The sequence below is a fragment of the Salminus brasiliensis genome, chromosome 22 (assembly GCF_030463535.1).
Source record: "Salminus brasiliensis chromosome 22, fSalBra1.hap2, whole genome shotgun sequence".
Taxonomy (NCBI): domain Eukaryota; kingdom Metazoa; phylum Chordata; class Actinopteri; order Characiformes; family Bryconidae; genus Salminus; species Salminus brasiliensis.
The window spans coordinates 6,950,587-6,972,834 of record NC_132899.1 but is presented as its reverse complement, the minus strand read 5'-3'; the positions used below and the strand labels follow the sequence as shown (position 1 = coordinate 6,972,834).

At 41.2% G+C, this 22,248-nt stretch overlaps 1 protein-coding gene across 2 annotated transcripts in view; it reads left to right on the top strand.

Moving 5' to 3' along the window:
• aatkb (apoptosis-associated tyrosine kinase b) overlaps positions 1-20,703 on the top strand; it is a 74,260-nt gene extending 53,557 nt beyond the window's left edge. For both annotated transcript variants that reach the window (XM_072666600.1, XM_072666601.1), the window contains 11 exons: positions 2,273-2,352; positions 3,267-3,385; positions 6,221-6,308; positions 7,594-7,727; positions 9,202-9,286; positions 9,533-9,654; positions 10,912-11,061; positions 11,362-14,896; positions 15,156-15,300; positions 15,383-15,598; positions 17,386-20,703. In XM_072666600.1, the coding sequence (XP_072522701.1) occupies positions 2,273-2,352; positions 3,267-3,385; positions 6,221-6,308; positions 7,594-7,727; positions 9,202-9,286; positions 9,533-9,654; positions 10,912-11,061; positions 11,362-14,896; positions 15,156-15,300; positions 15,383-15,598; positions 17,386-17,414 (4,703 nt within the window). In that variant the 3' untranslated portion in view covers positions 17,415-20,703. The remainder of the gene's footprint in view (positions 1-2,272; positions 2,353-3,266; positions 3,386-6,220; positions 6,309-7,593; positions 7,728-9,201; positions 9,287-9,532; positions 9,655-10,911; positions 11,062-11,361; positions 14,897-15,155; positions 15,301-15,382; positions 15,599-17,385) is intronic.
• The last annotated feature ends 1,545 nt before the right edge of the window (positions 20,704-22,248 follow it).

The window sequence follows — 22,248 nt, the reverse complement described above, 5'->3', positions numbered from 1 at the left end:
TGCTAGAGGGCAAGAGGGCACCAGTGCCCCGCCTAGATGAAGAATGGGTTTCTTGCTGAACCCATCTCAGCCTATTAAGTCGTGGGACAATAGCTTGAGTGTCTCCTCTGCTCTCAGGGGTACCAAGCAGTGCAGAGGCAGGACAAAGAGGCTGATTCTCCCCAGAGAAGGCCCTCCAGGAGGGGGCTGGAGCTGTGGAGGAATGACTGCTCCCTGGAACATGACATGGGCGTAAAATATGGACGGCACATAAAGGCAGGATAGAGAGGGAGACAGTATGTCACACACTTTCACAAAGATCCATCTGTCTAGAGAGAGAGAGAGAGAGAGATTGTTATGCTCCTAGTGTTGGAGCTGCTGAATTAGATGGTACTGGTTGATTGGGCCGGATAAAGATGAATTGAGGTGATGCAGTTGTAAGCCTTCAGTAGAGTCCACTGCTCGCACACGTCTTCTCCTCGGATGGCTGGACCTTAGCATGAAGGCGAATGGCTCTGACGTTTTTGGCAGAAATAGCAGTGTGTCTTGGGAATGATCTGAACGTCTTCTTTATACAGCAAAGCTTTTTGGTCTCCAAGAGTGTCACCAATTTGGAGCCATGGCACTTGATCAGGTCTGCATAGGGTTCTACACTTCTCACCTCTGCGTTCGGACGAAGCTCTTTAGCTCTGCATCTTTTCACTTGAAAGTCTTGCAGATTGAGAGAACTTACACAGTTTTTGGTTTCGGGAAGATTTTTGGAGGATGATGCCGATCTGAGAAACAGAGTTCTCCAGGTTTGGAACTTCTGGCTGTGAACATCTAGAGCCGCTAGAGATGGAAGCTGTGTAAGGACCTGAAGTGATGGTAAACTACCGCTAATAATTCCGTAGTAACTAATATTTGTGCGTAAGCGGCTCTTCTTACATTTTGATTGATTGATTCAGTATTTTGAACACTTTGGATAACATTTGTGGATGTGCACTTTGAAATCAATTAATCTCTAATTTTCTAGACATCTTTTTAAACCTGGCATGATCTCTGACCATAATCTCAACTCAAAATCTAAACCCTAGCCTCACCCTGGTCCTCAACGAACATCCCTAAAACATGCTTCTGTTTATTATCTGATCTAAAGTGGGAACATTATACTGTTGAAGGTGTCGATGGTAAACATTCAGAAAGTGCCACATTTGTGTATATAGAGTGATCGTTGTTTTACTTATGACTTGAATTTATTCATAACCAATTTTCGGGGCATACAGTCTTGTTTTGCAGAAAGAAAAAAGCATCCATTAAGTTAGAAGTCAATTGTTAATATAGAAAGTAAATGACATGCAAAACAAATTCAACTACTTGCTGTCTTACTGTGTAATTACATAATGACTAATGTATTGCAGTGTAATTACTATGTTTTTAATGAAGTGAGCATGTAATTGCACATGTATTATGATATCATCCAATATATCATCACTGTTATACAAAAATCTTAGTCTGGCAGTTGTTCTTGCTTCGGAATTTCAATGCTCTGAGTATTGTTTTGTACATTGACTTCCATTGAAAATTGAGACATTTTTTTTCTTCTTCTGTAAAGCTGCAGTTTTGGATATTTTTGCTTTTTGCAAGACAGCAACACTATAGTAAAAAGACATTACTACCTTAAGAGATCTATGGAATCATCTATAAATGATTCCTATTGTAGTGGATTTCTAACACTACAGTCAAAAATGCTTTGACCCACACAGACCCTTCTTCGTTCCTAATTTTTGACATTTTTGACAAAGTGAATCTGGCAGTTGTTCTTAACATTGTATCACAATTTTAGGATGAATGGACAACTAGAAATTCTCTGAAATGGCTTGGAATATTATTATATACATTGACTTCTATTAAAAATGGAAAAAAAAAAACATTTTTTATAATTAAATCTTCCATTAAAAGTTAAGGTTTTTTTATTCCTCCTGTTAAGTTGCCAGTTTGGAGATATGAGGTTTTTGAGTGACTGCAACAATGTACTCCTCACACTGCCTTCTTCAATCCCCTAATAAACCCTGTGTCTAGGCCCACACTTTCAGTCTTTACTTTTGTAAATATTATTGTTAACATTAGTGCTACATTAGCATCAGTTTCACAAACCCTAAATTGGGCCCCTGTGGAATAAATCAGCTGAGTTTTCTGCATTGGGATCAATAAGTGAATAATACAAGGTGTTTCTAGATTAAACTAATGTCCCATTGTGGGTTTTTCTGTACTGTCTGTCTGTCTGTCTGTCTGTCTCACACCGGTTCTGTAGTCCAACTCCTGAAGTCGACAGATGCGGCTCGTCAAAGTCTGCTGTACATTAAAGAGATTGGGCATGGATGGTTTGGCAAGGTAAGCCCTGTTTATTGTTCATTGGTTGACTTGTGCTAATGCTTTGCCGTAGGGACGTGTTAGCGCAGATCAAACGTTTAGCCCTGTTCCGCTCCCCTCTCCCCGACTGCGTGAGCTTCAGTCCTGAGGATGTGAGCACGTCTGTTATGTTCTATCACCTAGGACGGCCCGCAGGAACCCTGCGCGGATCCGGCTGCCTTTGATGTTCCTTTGGTTTCGGCATTTTTCTCGTAGAGACTCGTCTCGTAGTCTCTTTGTAGCTGCGGAGCGCGAACCTAATTCCAGTGTGTGAAATTGGAATAATGGTGTTCTGTGTATGAGTGTATCCTTCTGATTTCATTCTCATACTCTCTCTTTCTCTTTCTCTCTCTCTCTCTCTCCCTGTGTCTTTTTCTCTGTGTCTCTCTCCCTCTGTTTCTTTGTCTTTCTGTACACACCAATGCATATACATACACACTCCCTCAATTTGTTCCATTGACTGGGTATGTCCATCTGCGTGTGTGTCGTTTGTCTTGTTTGCATGAACGGTTACGTCCTGCTCTGTTGTCTCGTGTGTGTCTGTGTGTGTGTGTGTGTGTGTGTGTGTCTCCCATCCCCAACCATCCCCTTTTTTCTTTGCTGTATTAATGGAATTTGCAAATTGCATGAATTAAAAAATGGATCTTGGTGTCTTTGTCTTAAATCGGTCTTACCATCTGTCATTTGGGTTCATCCATCTAAATGTGTGTGTGTGTGTGTGTTTGTGTGTGTGTGTGTGTGTGTGGGTGTCTGTACGAGTGTGCTTTTGTCCTCTCCCTTGTTCATATCTGTATGTCTGTGCTGTCTGGGTATCTGTGTGTGTGTATGTGTACTGTGCTGGTGCTGTTTGTGTGTGTGTGTGTGTGCATGTGTGTGTGTGTACTGTGTGTCCTCAGGTGTTGTTGGGGGAGGTGAACTCTGGCCTCAGCACAACTCAGGTGGTCGTGAAGGAGCTGAAGACGAGTGCCAGTGTACAAGACCAGATGCACTTCCTAGAGGAAGCTCGACCTTACCGGTAAACGCAGTCCTCCACCGTGAGAAAGACCTAGACCTACATCTAGACCAGTAGTCTTCTCATACCTACTAAAAACACACTAGATGGACAAAAATATTGGGACACCTGCTCATTCATTGTTTCTTCTGAAATCAAGGGTATTCAAAAAATGAGTTTCTCCAGCTTTTGTTGGAGTGACTGTCTCTACTGTCCAGGGAAGAAGGTTTTCTATTAGATTTTGGAGGAGCATTGTTGTGAGGATTTGATTGTATTCAGCAACAAAAGTGTCAGTGAGGTCAGGATGTTAGATTATCCTAAAAGTACTGGAAAGAGCACCAGCAATCAATCCAGAGAACACAGTTCTTCCACTGCTCCACAGCTCAATGCCTGGGGGGCTTTATACCCCTCTAGCCCACACCTGGCATAAGACATGATGCATGGTGCCAATAGGTTCATGTTTATCTGCTCCAGAGAGTCCTATTCTATTGGCAGTATTTCTCTACAGAGACTAGACAAGCTGTGAGTGTGTATTAGCACATCTGTTTCCAGTAGCTGAATGCGTTCATTAGAAGTGGTGTCCACATACATTTGGACATATAGTGTATCTATGTGTAGTGTAGACTATGATACCCTCTAGGTACCCTTGGAGCCACAAAGTGAGCAATTGTCCTCCACAGGGGTAGAGGAACCGCTTGGCCTCTCTTGGGTCCTATGTAGTGATAATGACACATAATGTAATTCAAGGAGATTCAGAGAAGGACAGGAGGCCAAAAAGTTAGAACTTAGAGATGAAGACTGTTCAGGACTCAGCTGGGAACTGGGAACCACTAAAGAGCCCTTGACTCACACCTTTACCCACCTGTGAGGAATAAGGCTGGTAGGGAACACGTTTGGCCAATAAGAGAGTGAGACAGAGAGAGAGCGAAAGGCCTCAGACTCCAGAAGGTTAACTTACTTCCAACTTAATTCCAAGGAATAATGCTTAAAACAAGCAATTGTTGCTGTCATGCAAAAACCTTGTATCTCAATTGTTTCTGCTTTGCACTTAATATGTTAATATGAATCTGGCAGATGTTCTTTAAAGAAATGGACCAATAGGAATCCTCCAAAATGAGTTGGAATAAAATCTTTTTATTTTATTTACTGACTTCATTGAAATTTTTATCCTCAGTTTCCACGTTGGACCTACATATGGATCAGTGATAGGTCCAAGAGGGGTTAACCAGTAAACACAGTCCTCCACAGTGAGAAAGACCTAGACCTACATCTAGACCAGTAGTCTTCTCATACCCATTAAAAACACATTAGATGGACAAAAATATTGGGACACCTGCTCATTTATACAGGCCACTGGTTTTCTTCAAGTTTTCACGTTGGACCTACAGTGACACCAGGTGGGGTTAAACTTGGGCCCCATCTGGTTTGTACACTGCATACAGGGCCTAGATAGGACCATGTGAGATTAAGGTTGGCTGTATCAATGAGGCCCATTTGGGAAGCCCAACTGGGTCCCAGTAAAAACACATGCACAAACCCACTCAGTCTATGTCCATGCCCACCTGGATCCCACATAGTTCATGTGGGCCCCATATGAGCATGTTGGCTGGGCAGGTTTTTGTGTGGTAGTGATGAAATGTCTTTGCCCATAAAATGAGATACTTTGACTGGATAAACTTACTTAGGCACGGCAAACCTAAAAGCTCAATAATTGAAAACACAATAGAACACAATAGAACAACACATCATTTTTACTTAATGTTACTTTTGTTAATAAGATTCATAATGAAAGGCTTATTACACACTGAGGCTTATTACACACTGAGGCTTATTACACACTGAGGTGTATTATCCAGTAACTACAGGGACTTCTGTACAAGCTGGTGGGGCTATTTACTAGTAATAGAAGTTTCGGCCTGCCGGTGGGCTGTAGGCTCCTTAAGGGATTGAGCTCCACCACTTAATGTGAAATTTCCTAGACCATTCTACTAATTCTGTTCATTTGATTATCACAATCTCACATTCAGGATTTTTAAGACATTAAGATTTAAAAAAAAGCAGCCTATGGTGGTGCCGAAACCCCTGTTACCAAAGAATAGCCCCACCAGTTTGTACTACAGTTGGTCCCTGTAGTGAGTATTAAGCCTTGGAGTATTATGGTGTTAAAGGATGTTTATCAAAAGCAGTGGGTTTCTCTTAGATAGTATTTTAATAATAATTCTATATGGCACCAAAAAATGATTCAGCCATTATTATGAGTCAGAAAGGTGTTTAAAATTATGTGTTTTGGGTTTTTTTTTTTTGTTTTGTTTTGTTTTTTTTTACATCAAGACACTATACAGGTTATCAGTATTTTGTGAGCTGGATAGAAGAAGAGAGCATATCGTAATGCAGCTCACAGCCACTGTATAGATCGTTTAAAAATGTGCCACAAGCACACCTGATTTCATTTTATTAAAGTGTGTGTATTAAAGTATTAAAATATTGATAAGACAAAACGGTTGATGGATGGTTACTGTAAATATTGGCCTCCCCTGAGGGGAGGCACAGATTAAGCCAGCAATTTGAGCATTAATGTTTTTAATAACACTTTGCTATAAAATCCTTTCATGACAACTGACATACACACAGCAGGTATCGTATCACTTTCTGGGGTGAAATGACATTATTGAGAAGCAGTCTTATTGAGTATTAAGTCATGTAAGAGGTATAAGTCTTCATACATGTTTATGTAGGTGTGATGTGGTCTTGCGAATTCTGCTTTGTTTGACACTCTTTTTATATGAGTATGAATTTCTCAGCTGGATTTTCTGATATCAGATTACTGTAGTGTTCTAACTCTGTCACTGGTGTCTCCAGGTCCCTGCAGCACCCGGCTTTAGTGCAGTGTTTGGCTCAGTGCACAGAGGTCACTCCCTACCTGCTGATCATGGAGCTCTGTCCTCTGGTGGGTCACCTGTGATTCAGCAGCCACACTTCATTTCCTAATAGAGGACAAAAGCATTCATCAGACTGTAACTGAATGCCCAGTGAACCAAAAGGAAGCTGAGTGTATGGTAGTAAAAATACAAAATGTCAAATGCCTACTTTATTAATATTGCTTTATTAATAATTTCTCTATTTTGGATTTAGTTGAAATATTTTTCTGTATTTTGTTCTGCAGTCTAACCGCATTTGTTGGAGGCTTTTAAGAGTGAAAAATTAGAGAAAGGGGTTGTGTTATGACATCTATTAATAATGATAATTATAATAATAATAATACATTGATCTGGGCTCTGTGGTCTAATGCGCTACCACTAAGACTGAGGGGTCTCAAGTTCAAATCCTGAGCCATGCTGCTTTGCCATCAGTATGAGAGAGCACAATCAGCCATGCTTTCTCTGGGTGGGTAGATAGTGATTTCTGTTGGCTGGTGCGATGGAGCAGGGCACCCAGCTCTTCCCGGCAGTCCTTATCCTCCTAGTGTCGGGTGCAATATATAAATATATAAATAAATATATATAATAAATAATATTATAAGAATAGCTATATAAATAAACAATTATATACATAAATAAATAAATAAATAAATAAATAAAGATAATAATACATTGGTTGTCAGATTTGCTCAGATGTTCCTACACAAACCTACCCTGGTGTTTAGCAGCGGTTTCGGATGTGTGAACCTATGCCTTCTTATTTGGTGTAGAACCACAATAATAACTTGTACCCAGAAGGTAATGCAAGATGCCACACTGCTCACCCAGTAATGGAGATTGATGATCCCCAGATTTAAAGAGCATTGAGATCTTGATGAAGTGTGTTGAGAAATGTGTGGAGAAGAAAATAACAACAACTACAGGAGTGTGTGGACAGCGGTGTGTGGGCACCTCATTTCAATCATTGTAAGAAAATAAGCAGTGTGAGTCATCAAGGCCACAGGAGAGCCAACACAATACTGATAGAGACTCTGTTGTCTGATTGTGGTTTCATTTTCCATGTGATTGCTGGTGTGTATCAGTGACCATTAAGGCTTGTTTTTACTGCCAGTGTAATAACAAATGCCATGGTGTAGTTTAATGAATGGATTTCGCCCCCTAGTGGCTCGCTGAGATACAGCAGACCAACATCATCTTACATTCATGTCAGGGCCATTTTGCCTCCATGCAGTGCATACTAATGCTTGTTTATGCTCTTCACTTCTTCTGCTGTTTACATGCTTGTTTCTGCCTCTCTGTTTTCCATGGCAACAGGGCGATGTGAAAGGTTACCTGCGCAGCTGCAGGGCGGCAGATTCTGTGACCCCTGACCCTTTGCTCCTCCAGAGAATGGCATGCCAGATCGCCTCGGGCCTTCTGCATCTCCACAAACATGACTACATGCACAGGTGGGCTGCACGCCTCCTTCACAGTAGTGCTTAGATTATTGTATCGATTGTTATTACAGTACAAGTGAGAAGGCCTTTATTTTAGTTATAAGCTTTTTTTTATTTTTATTGCTTTTTATTTATGAGATCTACCTCTGATCCATCGTAATTTATACATTTTTCCAAAGGGATTTCTTACCATGCCTTTAAGATCAGTATACACAAATGACCTTTGCTCTACTTGGCCTTGCGCCTTATTCACAAATGAGTCAGGGATGAAAGACTCCTTAGAACTTGAATGGATGTCAGAACTGCTATGGGCTGAATAGACAGATATACAGTGCATGTGTTTGTTTCTGTGACATAGAAAGCATTCCTTAGGTTTGGTGAATGAATATTTTGTTTGTGACTTTGGTTGAAGGGTGAAAAATGTTCAGATGCAATTTTATTAGCCTTTTTTACCACCCTGTTATTTTGGCTCAGAATGAAACACTTTCCTTTTGTGATGGGTTCATAAAAAAAGAGCTCTGCTTTAACTCACTAGTTCATGTCACTGAAACTGCTAATGGCCTCAAAGCATAGCAAAAACTAGCCTAGGGTGGATTTTAACACTGTCATTGTTTTTATTGTAGTCTAATGGGATAGTCTTGCTGTCCTCTCCAAGTCCTCTCTGTGTCCAGGCAGTATAGTGTGCAGTTAGCCAGCTTTGTAAGACTGAAGTAGGATTTGTTAGGGTTAGCCTTTAGCCGTGCACTGTATGGTACCTTTTAATTACATTTACATTTAGCAGATGCTCTTCTCCAGAGCGACTTACAAAGTGCTTTGCTATTTACCCAAGAAAAACCTCAGCTAGTTTGAATAGACCAATAAATCAAAGGATACCTGTAAGCTTTAGACATTACTAAACACAAGACAATAAGGTGACAAAAGTACATAGTAGGACAATCGTCCAAGTATTCTCAGAAGACGTGATTAATTCAATACAGGGTGGTGGTGAAGCTTAATTTATATGGACTAGGGAGTACACTGTTTTTTCTAACAATGACACTGTATTGTATTATTATTATTTTTATTTTTTGAAGTAGGGGAAATTGGTGGGGGCCAATATATGTTTGTAGAAAGCTCAACCCAGTTTAGAGGAACAATTGCTGGGAGCCCCTGAGGCATAACTGAGAACCTAATGTGGCTGAGAAATGTGATGGGGACCGATATCACTACCATCGTTTTCCAGCTGTTAAATGGGAAACTGTGTTGTTGGAGCTGCCTCTCTTGGCTCTGAGGTCAGAGTAACTTGGTAACTTCCTGAAACAATATCCTGATGCTGCCTGAGTGTGCATCTGCTACTCCAGCATCAGTGATTTTGTTGCCGGGGGTTACCACTCTTCTCCATGAAGAAAGGACAGGGATGGAGGCTGTTATTACCGAGGTCTCATCTCTAAATGATGATATAACCAGTTTATGCCAATTTTATACCTAGTCTTTTGCTTCTCATCAGCGATCTGGCTTTGAGAAACTGCCTTCTGACATCAGATGTGACCGTTAAAATAGGAGACTATGGGCTGTCACACAGCAAGTATAAGGTATGTATAGGGATACTTTCTTCATTTACATTTGAACATATGTCAGTACTGTAAAACTGTCAGTTATGTAGTTACACGAGTAAGGGCGTGAAGTGCCGACCCACATATAGACATATAGGGTTTAGATGGATGAAGTTTATGTCACAGCCTTAAAAATTAGGCTGCTTAGTCATGACAAAAGCTGAAGATGATCCCCAAAAATCAATTAACAATTCATTAACCAGAGTCTCATTTTCTTCTCCTCAGGATGACTACTTTGTGACATCAGATCAGTCCTGGGTGCCGTTACGCTGGATTGCTCCTGAACTGGTTGATGACGTTCATGGCAACCTACTGGTGGTGGATCAAACCAAACAAAGCAACATTTGGTTGGTGTATAATCATAGAGTAACACATTAAAGCAGCACTAGAATGGAGAATTGGCATTCCTCGCATCTTGGGCGCCCCCTACAGTTGGGACATGAAACCTGCACTAAATGACCTTTGACATTTTCTAAACAAGCTGAGAGATAAAGAACTATCAATGAAAGTAAATGAAGCAGGTGAACTGAGGTGGTAGAGTAATAGTACAGGATTTTACACAAATGTGACTCCAGCTTTTATCCAGCGTTACACATTTCTTGCAAGCGTTATCCTGCCCGCTTCTCCAGTGCTAAATAGTGCAGTCAGCAGTGTGCCAAGCCTGGAGTATCAACAACAGTGACAGCTATTACAGTCAGTGGAACATCAGACATGTTACATAGTGTTGCTTTAAATGGAGCTGATTTATTTCTGTGGTTAATGCACTGCAGGGTCACAGACAAGTAGATTAGCATTTCATTTCTGATACTAAAAGCACAGGCAGAACGAAATCAGTCTGTTGCCATTGGCAACTGGTTAGTAATTGTCCCATGCAAGCTTAAAAATGGCAAACACAAAAAAAAAATACATTATATTGATGTCTCTCGGCAAGTCCAGTAACTCCAAGTCCAGAGTCAGCGGTGCTGGGTCAGTCATAAACAGAGGGTTTGTGTATGCCGAGCTACCTGGGTAAAACTCACACTTTTCCCTATTGGCTTCTGGCACCATCTATTTGCATACTTTGTCCCCTCCTCAGGCACTGTCAGTATGTAGTCATGCCCCCCAGTCTATCTTCTCTTAGCTACACAGTTTTTATATACTGGTTGGTTGCCTGGTCTCAGTGTTGTAGCCCATAAGAGCAAGCTACCATTTTCTGTGTTGCTGAGTATGACTATATGCTGGATGAGTACTGCAGTGCTCACTTTTGCATTACCACAGAGGTATATTGTCAGTGTTTACAGCAGATTAATGATAGTCAATTAAAGATTAAAAGACATGTATAAAACATTATTAAAAATGCAAGTATATTCACCTTCAGTTGAGATTGTGGGTTAACTAAAGATTCTAAAAATGTATTAAGACTTATTCTAAACTAATGCATTAGAGTTATTCTAACATTTAAAGTGCATTCAACCCAAACAATTTAATTTGTACAACAAAGCTTAACTTATTTAAGTCAACAAGTTTCCTTCAAGTTTTTTAAGTTGAACTTTTAAGGTGAACTTATCTGGGTTTACAGTGTATTAGTGCTGCAAACTTATTATATGTGTATTTTTGTGTTTCAGGTCTCTCGGGGTAACCATCTGGGAGTTATTTGAGTTGGGAAACCAGCCTTATAGACATTACTCAGACAGGCAAGTCCTCAGCTATGCTGTAAAGGACCAGCAACTGAAACTGCCAAAGCCGTTGCTCCAGTTCCCTCTTGCTGACCGCTGGTGAGAGCTCTACCTATTAAAATTCATTTGCTTTCCTTTCCTAATGATACTAATAATTCTATCTAATAATAGTAGTTCCTCAATTTGTCTTTGCTGTGGGAGATGAGTTGGGAATTAAATTTCATATTAGTTCAAATGACACTGTTCTTCATTATGGTGTTATTAAAATGCAAATCATCTAGGCACACATTTCCTCCAACACGTGGCGAATCAATGTTCACAGAATTGTTTCTCAATGAGACTTTTTTTATCGTTAATAAGTTGGTTGGTTTGTATGTGTCTGTGGTTCTGTCTTATCAGGTATGAAGTCATGCAGTTCTGCTGGCTTCAGCCAGACCAGAGGCCAACTGCTGAGGAGGTTCACCTCCTACTCAGTTACCTGTGTGCCAAAGGTGCCAGTGAGGCAGAGGAAGATTTCGAGAGGCGCTGGAACTCCATGAGACCCAACATGAATCATGGCAGCCTGCATGGGGCTGGTCCCCTTGCTCTAGAGATGCCCCAATCCTCCACAACCTCCTCCTCCTTCCCTTTACTGGAACGGTTCTCTGCTGGTGATGGCTACCAGTCGGAGTCAGGAGATGACATTCTTACAGTTACAGAGACCAGCCATGGTCTAAACTTTGAGTACAAGTGGGAGCAAGCAAGAGCTAAGCAGCCCTATCACTCTTCATCCACCACTGGAACATTAGGTCAAGGGAATCCACATTGCCAGGAGATCTACTACCCCCCAGGGGGGATGGTAGGTGGATGTGGGATTGATGGACTCACCTTAGGGGTCTCCCCCCAGTACTTTGAACCTAAACAGTTACACACCCCAGGTGTGGTGCCGGTCCTCAGCGCTCATAGTCCATCAGTTAGTAGTGAGTACTACATTCGTATTGAAGAGCCAGTAGAATGCAATATTAACTTGGATTATACCATGTGTGCTTACAGCCCTGAATTTGGGGGCAGCAATGGCAGCTTTCTCACTGGTAGTGGAGACTCAGGGGATTGCATGAACTGCCCCTCTGAGGGCAAGCCAATCGAGTCATACTGGTCAGCGGACATCCACAAAAACAGTGCCTACGATTCAGACAGCAGTCCGGCCATGTCTCTAACCATGGAGCCACTTCTAGGTCAGGTATCTGATGCAAGTCCACTCAGACCTTGGGAATCAGGTCACTATGTATCGTACAAAGATAGGGATGGAGGCTACTATTATGAACACTCGCCACCTCTGGGTATAGACCGCTACCTGATTGGAGAGTTATCGGAACCTCCCCGAGAGAGCTGGGGGTCTCGAAGCTTAAGACAGGCTCTTGGTGAACTGGAGGACCCATTGGGCATTTCCCCGTCTCTTGGCAGTCCCCCTCAGGGGTATACTGATCATTATCTAGAGAGCAGCCAAGGATCAGTTATAGGGAAAAATGTAACTGGAGGATACTATGATATGATGGGTTCCTTGAGGAAGACCATGCCAGGCAACCACTCAGTTTGTATTGACATGGAATCAGGCGGAGCTGTGTTTGTCGGGAGAGATGATAGTGACACTGAAGAGGAAGAGGACCTGTTCATTGAGAGGCAAGCGATGGGCTGGTCTGGCAACCACTCAACAAAAAATACTTTGAGCTTGGGTCGAAGGCAAAGCTCATCTAGGCAAGTTTATGCAGACTTTCATTACACTATGCCCATGACAGATGTTGAGGATGCATGGCCAGAGCAGCACAGCCTCCCATACTGCTCTACCAAACCTATTAACTACCTGGAAGCCACAGCAAAAAGCAACACCTGCCCCGTGCACGGCAGACATGCATCAGTGTCCTCGTCAGACTGCAGCTCTTACATTCATCTGTGTCATGAGCCAAGAGAAGCAGAGGTGTACCCTGTACCTTGTTGTCAGGCTTTGAGCAATTCACACTTTGTGGATCCTCTCACTGGGACATTGGTAAGAAACTGCTTCATGAATGACGCTGTTTCTGAAAAAAATCCAGGCCTACCCAGCAGGAACCAGCAGATAAATCAGTCCGCTTTGCCTATTGGGCGCATAACTATAAAATCTGAGCCAACAAACAGCAATGTGAAACAGACTGAGTCCTCAGAGTATATAGACACTGCAATCAGAGAGGGGATGCTCAAGGAAGAAAGTAGTGTACAAGATAAATGTCAGACAGACCCCAAAATCGAGGTTACAACCACCCCTCAACAGCTAGAGAAATGCCTGCCTGAGCTCACCTCCACAGAGCCTGAATCAGAAGCCAGCAGGACGGTGGACAGTGGTATGGAGCGCGGACACTCCAGTATTAGCCTGGTGGAGATCGATGACTGCAGTGATGACGACATCACTGACGTTACCTCAGGGATTTTTGGTGACTTCACGGGAGATTATGCAGAGGCAGCTGACTACTCCACCCAGACATTCAAGTCGCTGCAGAAGCAGGTGAACACACCTGACTCCATGGATTCCATTGATATACCGTCCACCGCAGGCTCTAGTGAAACTCTCAGCCCTACCTCCCTCCATCCCTCAAATTCGCCCAGGGCTATGGACAGCGGTTATGACACAGAGAACAATGAGTCTCCTGAGTTTGTCCTGAAGGAGCCCCTTGAACCCCAAGACACTAAAGCCTTCATCCAGCCAATGGAGATCTCAATCTCCAACCCTTGCACACTCACAGAAGTGAAAGAACAAGATGCGGAAATAGTTCGTCCTCAACAAGAAGATGTGGAAGAGGCAGTTGCCTTGACAACATCTCAGAGCACTGATGAAGGGTTGACTGCACTGAGTGAGAAAACCCCATACAGAGATTCGGCCTACTTTTCTGACTATGAAGCTGGGAAAGAGAAAGACAGCGAAGAAGACAGTGAAAAAGACACTGACGATCTTGAGAGGCAGGAGGAGGAATCAGTGGAAATGATAGAACAAAAGGGACTATTACCAAAACAGATGCTGGAGATAGACCATGAAAAGGCACATGTTGCAGACACAGACGAAAACAGTGAAAACATCCACAGCAATACTGAAGAAAGTGTGCCATTGGAAACAGACGAAAGCATTTCCTTTAGCACCACTGAACTTTCCATCAACTGTACCACGTCTTCTGAGACGAGCGCTTGTCCGAAATTTGACAGTGTCCAGGAGGACAGTCTAGAGGTAGATTCAGATCAAGACGGCAGTCAGTCATTAGCTTTAACTGTGTTGCCTTGTTCTGATACCAAGCAAACAAACCATGAAACCGAGGGAACAGACCTTGTACTTTCTCTTAAACCATCAACCACCGAAAGCCTCAGTGGGAACGACTGCATGCAGACCACTCTTGACATCAGTGCAGATGAGCTTCAGAAGGAAGAGGATGCTATTGAAGAAGAGACATCTGCCACATGCTCAGAAGAACTAGCCCCCCAGGAAAACAGTACGCTTAAAGCTGACACAAAGAAGAGCGTTCCAACAGATCCCTTTGCAGACGAGTCGGTAACTCCAGAGAGTAAGGACAGATTTCAGTGTCACAAGAGTTCCACTCGCCCTTCTTCTCCTCCTCCCCCTACCCCTCTCCCACCACTTGAGGGCAGAGTGTCCCCAGCAGATGGAGAAGAGGCTGATGAGGAGGATGGGGATTCAGAAGACAGCGATGAATCCGATGAGGAGCTGCGCACCTATAGCATCCAGGACCAGAGCGAGGATAGTGAGGATGAGGCCTTTCCAGTGCCCATCATTGTGAGTGACTGCAGCGATGCACATAAACTTAGAAGCCTGCTCAAGATTCCCAACCTCCTCGCTGACTCCCTCTGCGATGACCTAGAGTCGAAGAAGAAGGTGGTGTCCTTCTTTGATGATGTTACTGTCTACTTGTTTGACCAAGTGAGCACCTCCTATGGCTTTCGTTTTGCAGTAGATACACAAATTACACAAGAGTACTGGGATGTATTTCAGAGCAATACTAATACTTCCATTGAAAGTCACTGTAAAACAGTAATTCGGGGGGTTTTGAAGGTTTTTGTGTGACACAATACTTAGCAATCCCAATACATTTGTTAAAGGTAGATCATGTGTGTCTGAAATTATAATTGCAATCTGGAAAAATGAAGGAATAAAGTAATTTAACAATGAACTTTTCCAGGAAAGTCCGACAAGAGAGCTAGCAGAACATGGCTTCCCATTGGGAGGCGATACAAGCATGCAGGGTGGAAAGGGCAAAGTGCCAAACCCACAGGAAAAAGTCAACGCCTCTGACGACTCCTCAGATGGAAACATTTCAGAAGAGAGTAAGGATTCACGTTACTAGCTAGTTCTATATGATCCGATTAGCAGAGTTCACTCATTCTCATTCTTCCTTCCTGTTCTCAGGTGCAGGGTTTGAGTGGGAGGATGACTTCCCTTTGCTGCCACTCCCCACCTCTTCAAAGGGATCTCCGCCAGACATCAAGGCTAAGCCAAGCCTGCCCTCCAGCGCCACAAACAGCAAACCTGTGGCACAGTTCTCCCGTTTCACTGTTTCACCCTCCACGGTCTCTCGTTTCTCCATCACCCATGTTTCTGACTCAGACATGGATTCTGCAGGAGGTAAAATATGATATTAATCTCACAGTAGGTCTGGGTAACGTCTACAAATAACGTTAACACTATTTTCTTCTCCATTTGCTTTACATATTAAAAATAAAACAAGATGTTTTCTGTTGTTGTAACAGAATCACTCCAAAATCCAGCTACATGTGCCTGCTTAAAACCAAATATTACATTTTCATCATTTTACAACTCATCTGAATCTCTCTGAGACTTAGTCTGTATGAAATATGCTTCAGTTTTCCCCCAGCACTCTGGGAAACGTGCCAAAACTGACTGCAAAAAAATAATCCACCATAGCCGGCTTAATAAACTGCATCACACTGTAATGGTTTATTAATGCCCTGTAAGAATCCACAGTAAAATGGAATAAAATATTGTATAAACAAATTATTTAGTATTATTTAGCAAGCTGTTTACAATAAAAGTAGTCAATTTTAGCTCTTTATCAGGTCTGTTTAATCACTGGATTAATATCAGATTATGCTTTATTAGAAACACACTATATAGTTATTGCACAGCCGTAGAACAGAATTTCCTCTGCATTTAAGCCAGTGAGCGCACACACACTCATTCAGGAGTATTGCTAGCACTAGGGGGAGCCACGAACGGGTGGGTAATTTGGCATTACCAAATTGGGAGAAAAAAAGAAACAATTTGATAAACAAAATTCATTAAAAAATCATAATATATAATATACTACATTCATTTATTTTAAAATATATATAATGTAGTACATTTGCAATGACTAAAGGACGCTTAACAATAAACCCCACTGGCGCCGGTCGTCAGTCTGACGTCAGAAAGACATTTAACTTAGTTAAACTTTAGTTGAAAATGAAAATCAGGTTGATGCCAAAACCCAACGTTGTACAGATGTTGAATTTTGATTGGAAATTAAAATCACATATCCATCAAATATGGGTTGACATCAAGCGCCAGTGTTAGATGGATGTTGAATTTTGATTACTTAAGTTTACATTAAAGGCATTTAGCAGCTGCTCTTCTCCAGATCGACTTACAAAAGTGCTTCACTGTTTACTCAGTAAATAACCTTAGCTAGTTTGTATAGACTAGAGTCCAAAAGATCCCTCTACGCTTAGATACTACTGATACAACAGTCAGTATGGAGACCATAATACTCAACATAGTACTAGAGGAGGGTTTTCAGACTACGTTTGACGACAGCTCTGTCATTCGGACACCCAGGGGAAGTTCGTTCCACCAGGATTTAACACCACGACTCAAAACCAACGACATATCAACCTCGAATCTCACATTGTGTGGATGCTGACATTTTGAAGTTTAGCAGAGGTTGGGTTTTGTTCACTGTTGAGTTTGGAAGACATTGGATTTGTATCACTCAACACCATTGCTGTAAACCAATCCAATGTCTAACATCATTAGAATTTACCATTGAATGTTCACATTAAGTTTAGCAGACGTTGGGGTCCGATGTAACATCTATTGACATTGGTGGCTAGCCAGGACTCATAATCATGTGAAAGGTGCACATGGCTGGCATGAAAGGCTGGGTTGCTCTCATTGTGAGATGTTTGCATGCTTTAGAATATACAGACAATAATTATGCTAAATGCTAAAGGCACACTTTGGGCCTATTCAATAATACACACCTGAGTGCCTTGACTTTTACACACAACTGTCACTACTACTGCTATCACTCAGTGTTTGGTTATCAGTTAGCATTCGGTATCAGTATAATTGGGTTCAGATCTTTATAAAGAAAAATAAAATTGCTTTGCTAATTGTATCTCATTTTTCTAAAGGGAGCAGCGAGGATGGCGAGCGAGAGTGAGATCTGCACACTACTGCCATCTGTTGGGAGCACTCTGCACATCTGACATCTTTTCTCGAGAACTTTCTCAAGGTCTTTGCAGTGAAAACTCTTCGTTTCTGAGAATTTTTGGGGATCCCATCAAAGACAGTGCCTATTATTGTTAGCAAATACTTAAATAATGGTCCTAAATACAGGGTCCTAAAGAAATGGGAAGAAACAACAAAAAAAAAACGATAATAAATAAATAAATAAATAGATACTAAGTGGCCATGCGCTCCTTAGGAACAACGAATTATAAATAGTGTAAACCTGAATAATATCATATTTGTTAAACTCATACCTATTTTAAACTAGTGACCGCTTCGGAGGGACTGTATGTACTGTGAGGACCTGGGATTCTCCTGAATGAAACTGTTTGCAAAGAACATCAGGTATTTTCATGAAGGATGGATTTAACCCTAATGTCCAGACTACAATCAACCTTCTTTTTTTCAAGATAAACAAAAAAAAAAGAAAAAAAAAAAAACAGTGCAAAAATTGCATCCAGTCGCAAAGCCAAATCCCCCAAATTCTTTCATTCATTTCTCCAGGGCAACGTGGGATAGCATTGACTTGGACTGTGAAATAGTGGAGAGTATTGCTGGGGTTGTATTGCTCATGTTGGGAAATGACTAATGGTTTTGTTTGAATTCACTTGAGAATATATTTGTTTAAGGGAAAAAGAAACACACAGCTGCCTTGAGTCAGCCATCTACCTGAAAGTAGCAGATTATACAGGGTGATGCAACATCATGAAGCTCTGACCAGCTCACTTTATGTTCTTGACAATGATAAGAAATTCATTGCACTGAATGAAATTCATATCGTTCACACATGATCAGTGCTTATTTATTACTGTCGTTTTATTTTCTGTGCAGATGAAATGTCTGCCTGGTTGTTAAACACATTTCTGTGAATTCATTTCCACACTTCCAGTATTTATGAATCATTTTAATTCAATTCACTGTCAGATATCAGGCCTAAAGCCAGTGAAAGGTTGTCAATGTTGAAGATGCCTACCCTTCCTTGTACGCAGCTATGAAAATATCGACGCCACTGTCATCTAAATAAAGAGTGCTCGCAGTTACCTATAGCACTTACACGTAAAGCAGTATGCGCAAGTTTGGACACTCTTGGCCAAATAGCAGCAACACAAACCCAAAGCATGATAGATCCACCCCCATGCTTAACAGTTGGCAAGGTGTTCTTTTCATGAAATGCAGTCCCTTCTTTTCTCCAAACGTACCTTTCCCAACAATGGCCCAAGAGCCCTATTTTGACTTTATCAGTCCACTGCACTTGTTTCCATCCAACTCATTTGGCTTCTCTAGATGTTCTGTAGCTTACATCAAATGCTGAATTTTGAGATGAGGTTGCAGGTAAGGTTTCCTTCTAATGGCTCATCTATGAAGATTATGTTTGTGCAAGTAGCAATGCTGCACAGTAGAACTGCGCATCACCCCTCTTGTCTCAGCTAAACCTTAATGCAGGCTCTTCACAGTCAAACATTGCCTTTCTTACCAGCATATGAGCAGTTCTCTTTCTCGTAGAGAGGGTCTTCCAAATCCCAAAAACTTTTGACGATCCCACGGTTGCTGAATGTTGAATTGAATGTTTGCAAAGGATTAGTCAAAAAAAAAATTAAAATATATATATTTTTTCATATTGCATATTTTTATGTTTAACAAATAGAGGACACACAATAACACCAACAGCAAGAACAAAACTACAAAATTAAAATAAAAAAAATTGTAAAAAGAAATAATTAAATAATAAGACAAAGCTATCAGACATAACATTGCAGGTATATATATGAGGGGGCAGGGGGGGTATACAGAGTCAGACAGGATCTGGCATCAGACCCTATCAGATCCTCTTTCAAGTTGTGAAGAAAGGGTAAAGCTTGGAAATTTGATTCATCTGACAGTTCCTAATTATAATTGGTGACATTCCTCAGGCCTGATTTGCTAATCAAGATCTGAGAACTTGTCAAAGTCAACAAACTGAGCCTGGGATGTCCAAACATTTGCACGGCCCACACTGGTGATTTTGCCTTTGTTTATGTTAAGAAAGACAGAAAGGGTGGCTGTGCATTAGGGTTTGCTGAACATTGGGTTGGGTTTTATGCTTGATCAGCTACTGAGGCGCCGTTTACCGCCTCTGTTAAGCATTTGCCAAGAGAGCCCAAACTTTCTATAGCTGTATTTAGGAGGTTGCCAGTTTTTTTTTTTTTTTTACCCTAGATTCTGTCAAACTGCTAAATGTAAAAATAAGTTACTTTGGTAAATCCATATTGCTCTCACAGCTGCTTAAAAAATATCAAAATATCCAGTCCTGGACATGCTGGTCCTTTTGTCTACATAACAGGTATTTTGTGATGAGCATGTAAACCAATGATGCTGTACATGTCTGCTACCTTACGATGATCAGAACTGGGGTGCGTCATGAAGAGAGCGTTCATAACTGTTGTCTTAAAGCATTTTTAATTTCATACATTTTGCCTTTCTTACCATTTTCAAGAAATTGACAAAATGAAGGAAACGGTATCGTAGTGGTATTGATCGCAAAACCATAAAAAATATTGGATGGATTTTTAATATTATTTATTAGGAAATGATAGAAATGACTGAATACTGCACTGATTGTTTACTTCTGGCATTCTTGTCCAAAATGAACTTCATTTTCTGATACGCTTTGTTGAGGAACTTTCCTCTCTCGGAACAAAGAAACTGCTTGATGCTATGACTGTAGACTATGGATGATCTGCACTTTTACGTGCTTTGGACGCCGAATCTGAGCACCTGAGCTCCAACCTGGAGGTGGAACAAAAAAAATCTTTATGCTACACTCGATATGTTCAATGTTTGTTTGCCTCTCATGGCATTCTCTTCGTAATAGGTTAGCCTAGATTCAACTAGACAGCAGTCTGTCCTATTTTTGTATTTTACGAAACAGTTTTAAACTACCGATGAAAATCAGTGTGATGATTTTGCTGGATATACTGTAAGAGATTACCTTCATGGATCTGCAGGCAAAGAGACGTGGTGTTTAAAGTGGCACACATGGGCTCATTGCTAAAAAGAGGGTGCTTGAAGCTCTGGTTGTTGAGTGTATAGAGAGCAGAGGTGTGGTAGAATGATGGAATAGTGCTATAAATAGAGAGAGTCAGGAAGATTTGTGAAGGTCCTCATAAAAAAATCTGTTCCTCTTGTGTGTCACAAGATCAGTGACTGTACACAAAGAAAATAAATTCATTGTTTGGCGTCTCTCTCTTTCTCTCTCGCTTGCTCTCTCTCTCTCTCAATCTCTTACTGTGGGGCTGGAGTGTGACAGTACGTTCACAATAACCTAGATCTCATGACTTACCGTAGTGTCAGTATGAGGGTCATATGAGCAAACAGCTAACATCCTACTATAGGTATAGGGTTGCCACTTTTCAGACATAAAAATAAGGGACGCCCACCACAGCCCCCCTCTGTGCCATGACCTCCACGGGCCCGACTCCTGTGGGGTGGGGCGCCCGCAGCAGTGGTATGTTTTATTTAGTGCTGGTGTTTTAAGTAAAGGGGTGGGTAGTCATACTTACAGCTTGAAATGCTTTATTACCATAAACACATTCTCTTATAAAGTGCAGTTCATTAAATCTTAAATGAAAGCTGCTTGAGTGGAGTGTGCAACAATGAACCTTTGATCATTATTGTTAGATTTAGTGCTGAACATTAATGGAAATACGGAAAAAATCGCTTCCCGTATTGGGCGATTCCATATTTTACGGGCGGGTGGCAACCCTAGATAGGTAGCACCTATCCCGCTGACAACAATCACAGCTCTTGCTGGCTGTTGGTTTCAGATGGCCTATGCTTGTGTTTGATGGTCATGATGGTTGAAACTCCAAGTGAAAGCAAACCCAGTGCTGGTGAAGCTGGTTGACCTGCTAGCTGATTGACCAGCATGTGCCTTATTTTCAACTGAGGTTGATTGTTTACCTTCACCAAGCTTATCATCAAGTCTGTTGCCCATTTTTCGGCCATCGTGACCAACTTGACCATGTTGGTCAACCAGCATGACCAGCATAAGCAAGCCTGGCTGGGCTTTCTCAAACCATCTTGGCTCAATGGTTATTATAGAGTGGAGTGATCATCACTGATCACTCTCCCCACCAGTTACCATGATATCAAATCTAATATCTTGAGGAACTGGACCCAGGCCAACATGTTGGTCATGCAGCTAAACCAGCTAAATTATATATATTTTTAATTGCTAGTCATTTATATTTTGCCACCATTTGATGCCTTATGCCTCCACATACTAACCTCAAACTAGATTCCACATGGCATGTGGACAACACATTATTGTTTATTAAACTATTTAATACCTAATCAAATCAAATACTGTTGATTTATCCTCAACATTTTATGCAACATAATGAGATTAGCAGTTTGACACACTATACTGCCCTCCACATGTTTCACATGTCTCTAGAAGAAGTGACATCACTGGGTGCTTATTAGACCTATCCAGGCTAACTTGCACCCCAGCTGAGGCATTGTCCTCAGGGCTGCAGTTAGGCGTCACTCCATAGACTTCGAATAGAATCCGATAATAATAATAGAATTATTAAAATAGAATCCGATAATAATAATAATATTATTAGAATAGAATCTGATAATAATAATAATAATAATAATAATAATAATAATAACAATAATAATAATATAATTATTATTATAGACTCTGATCATAATAATAAAATTATTAGAATAGAATCTGATAATAATAATAATAATAATATAATTATTAGAATAGACTCTGA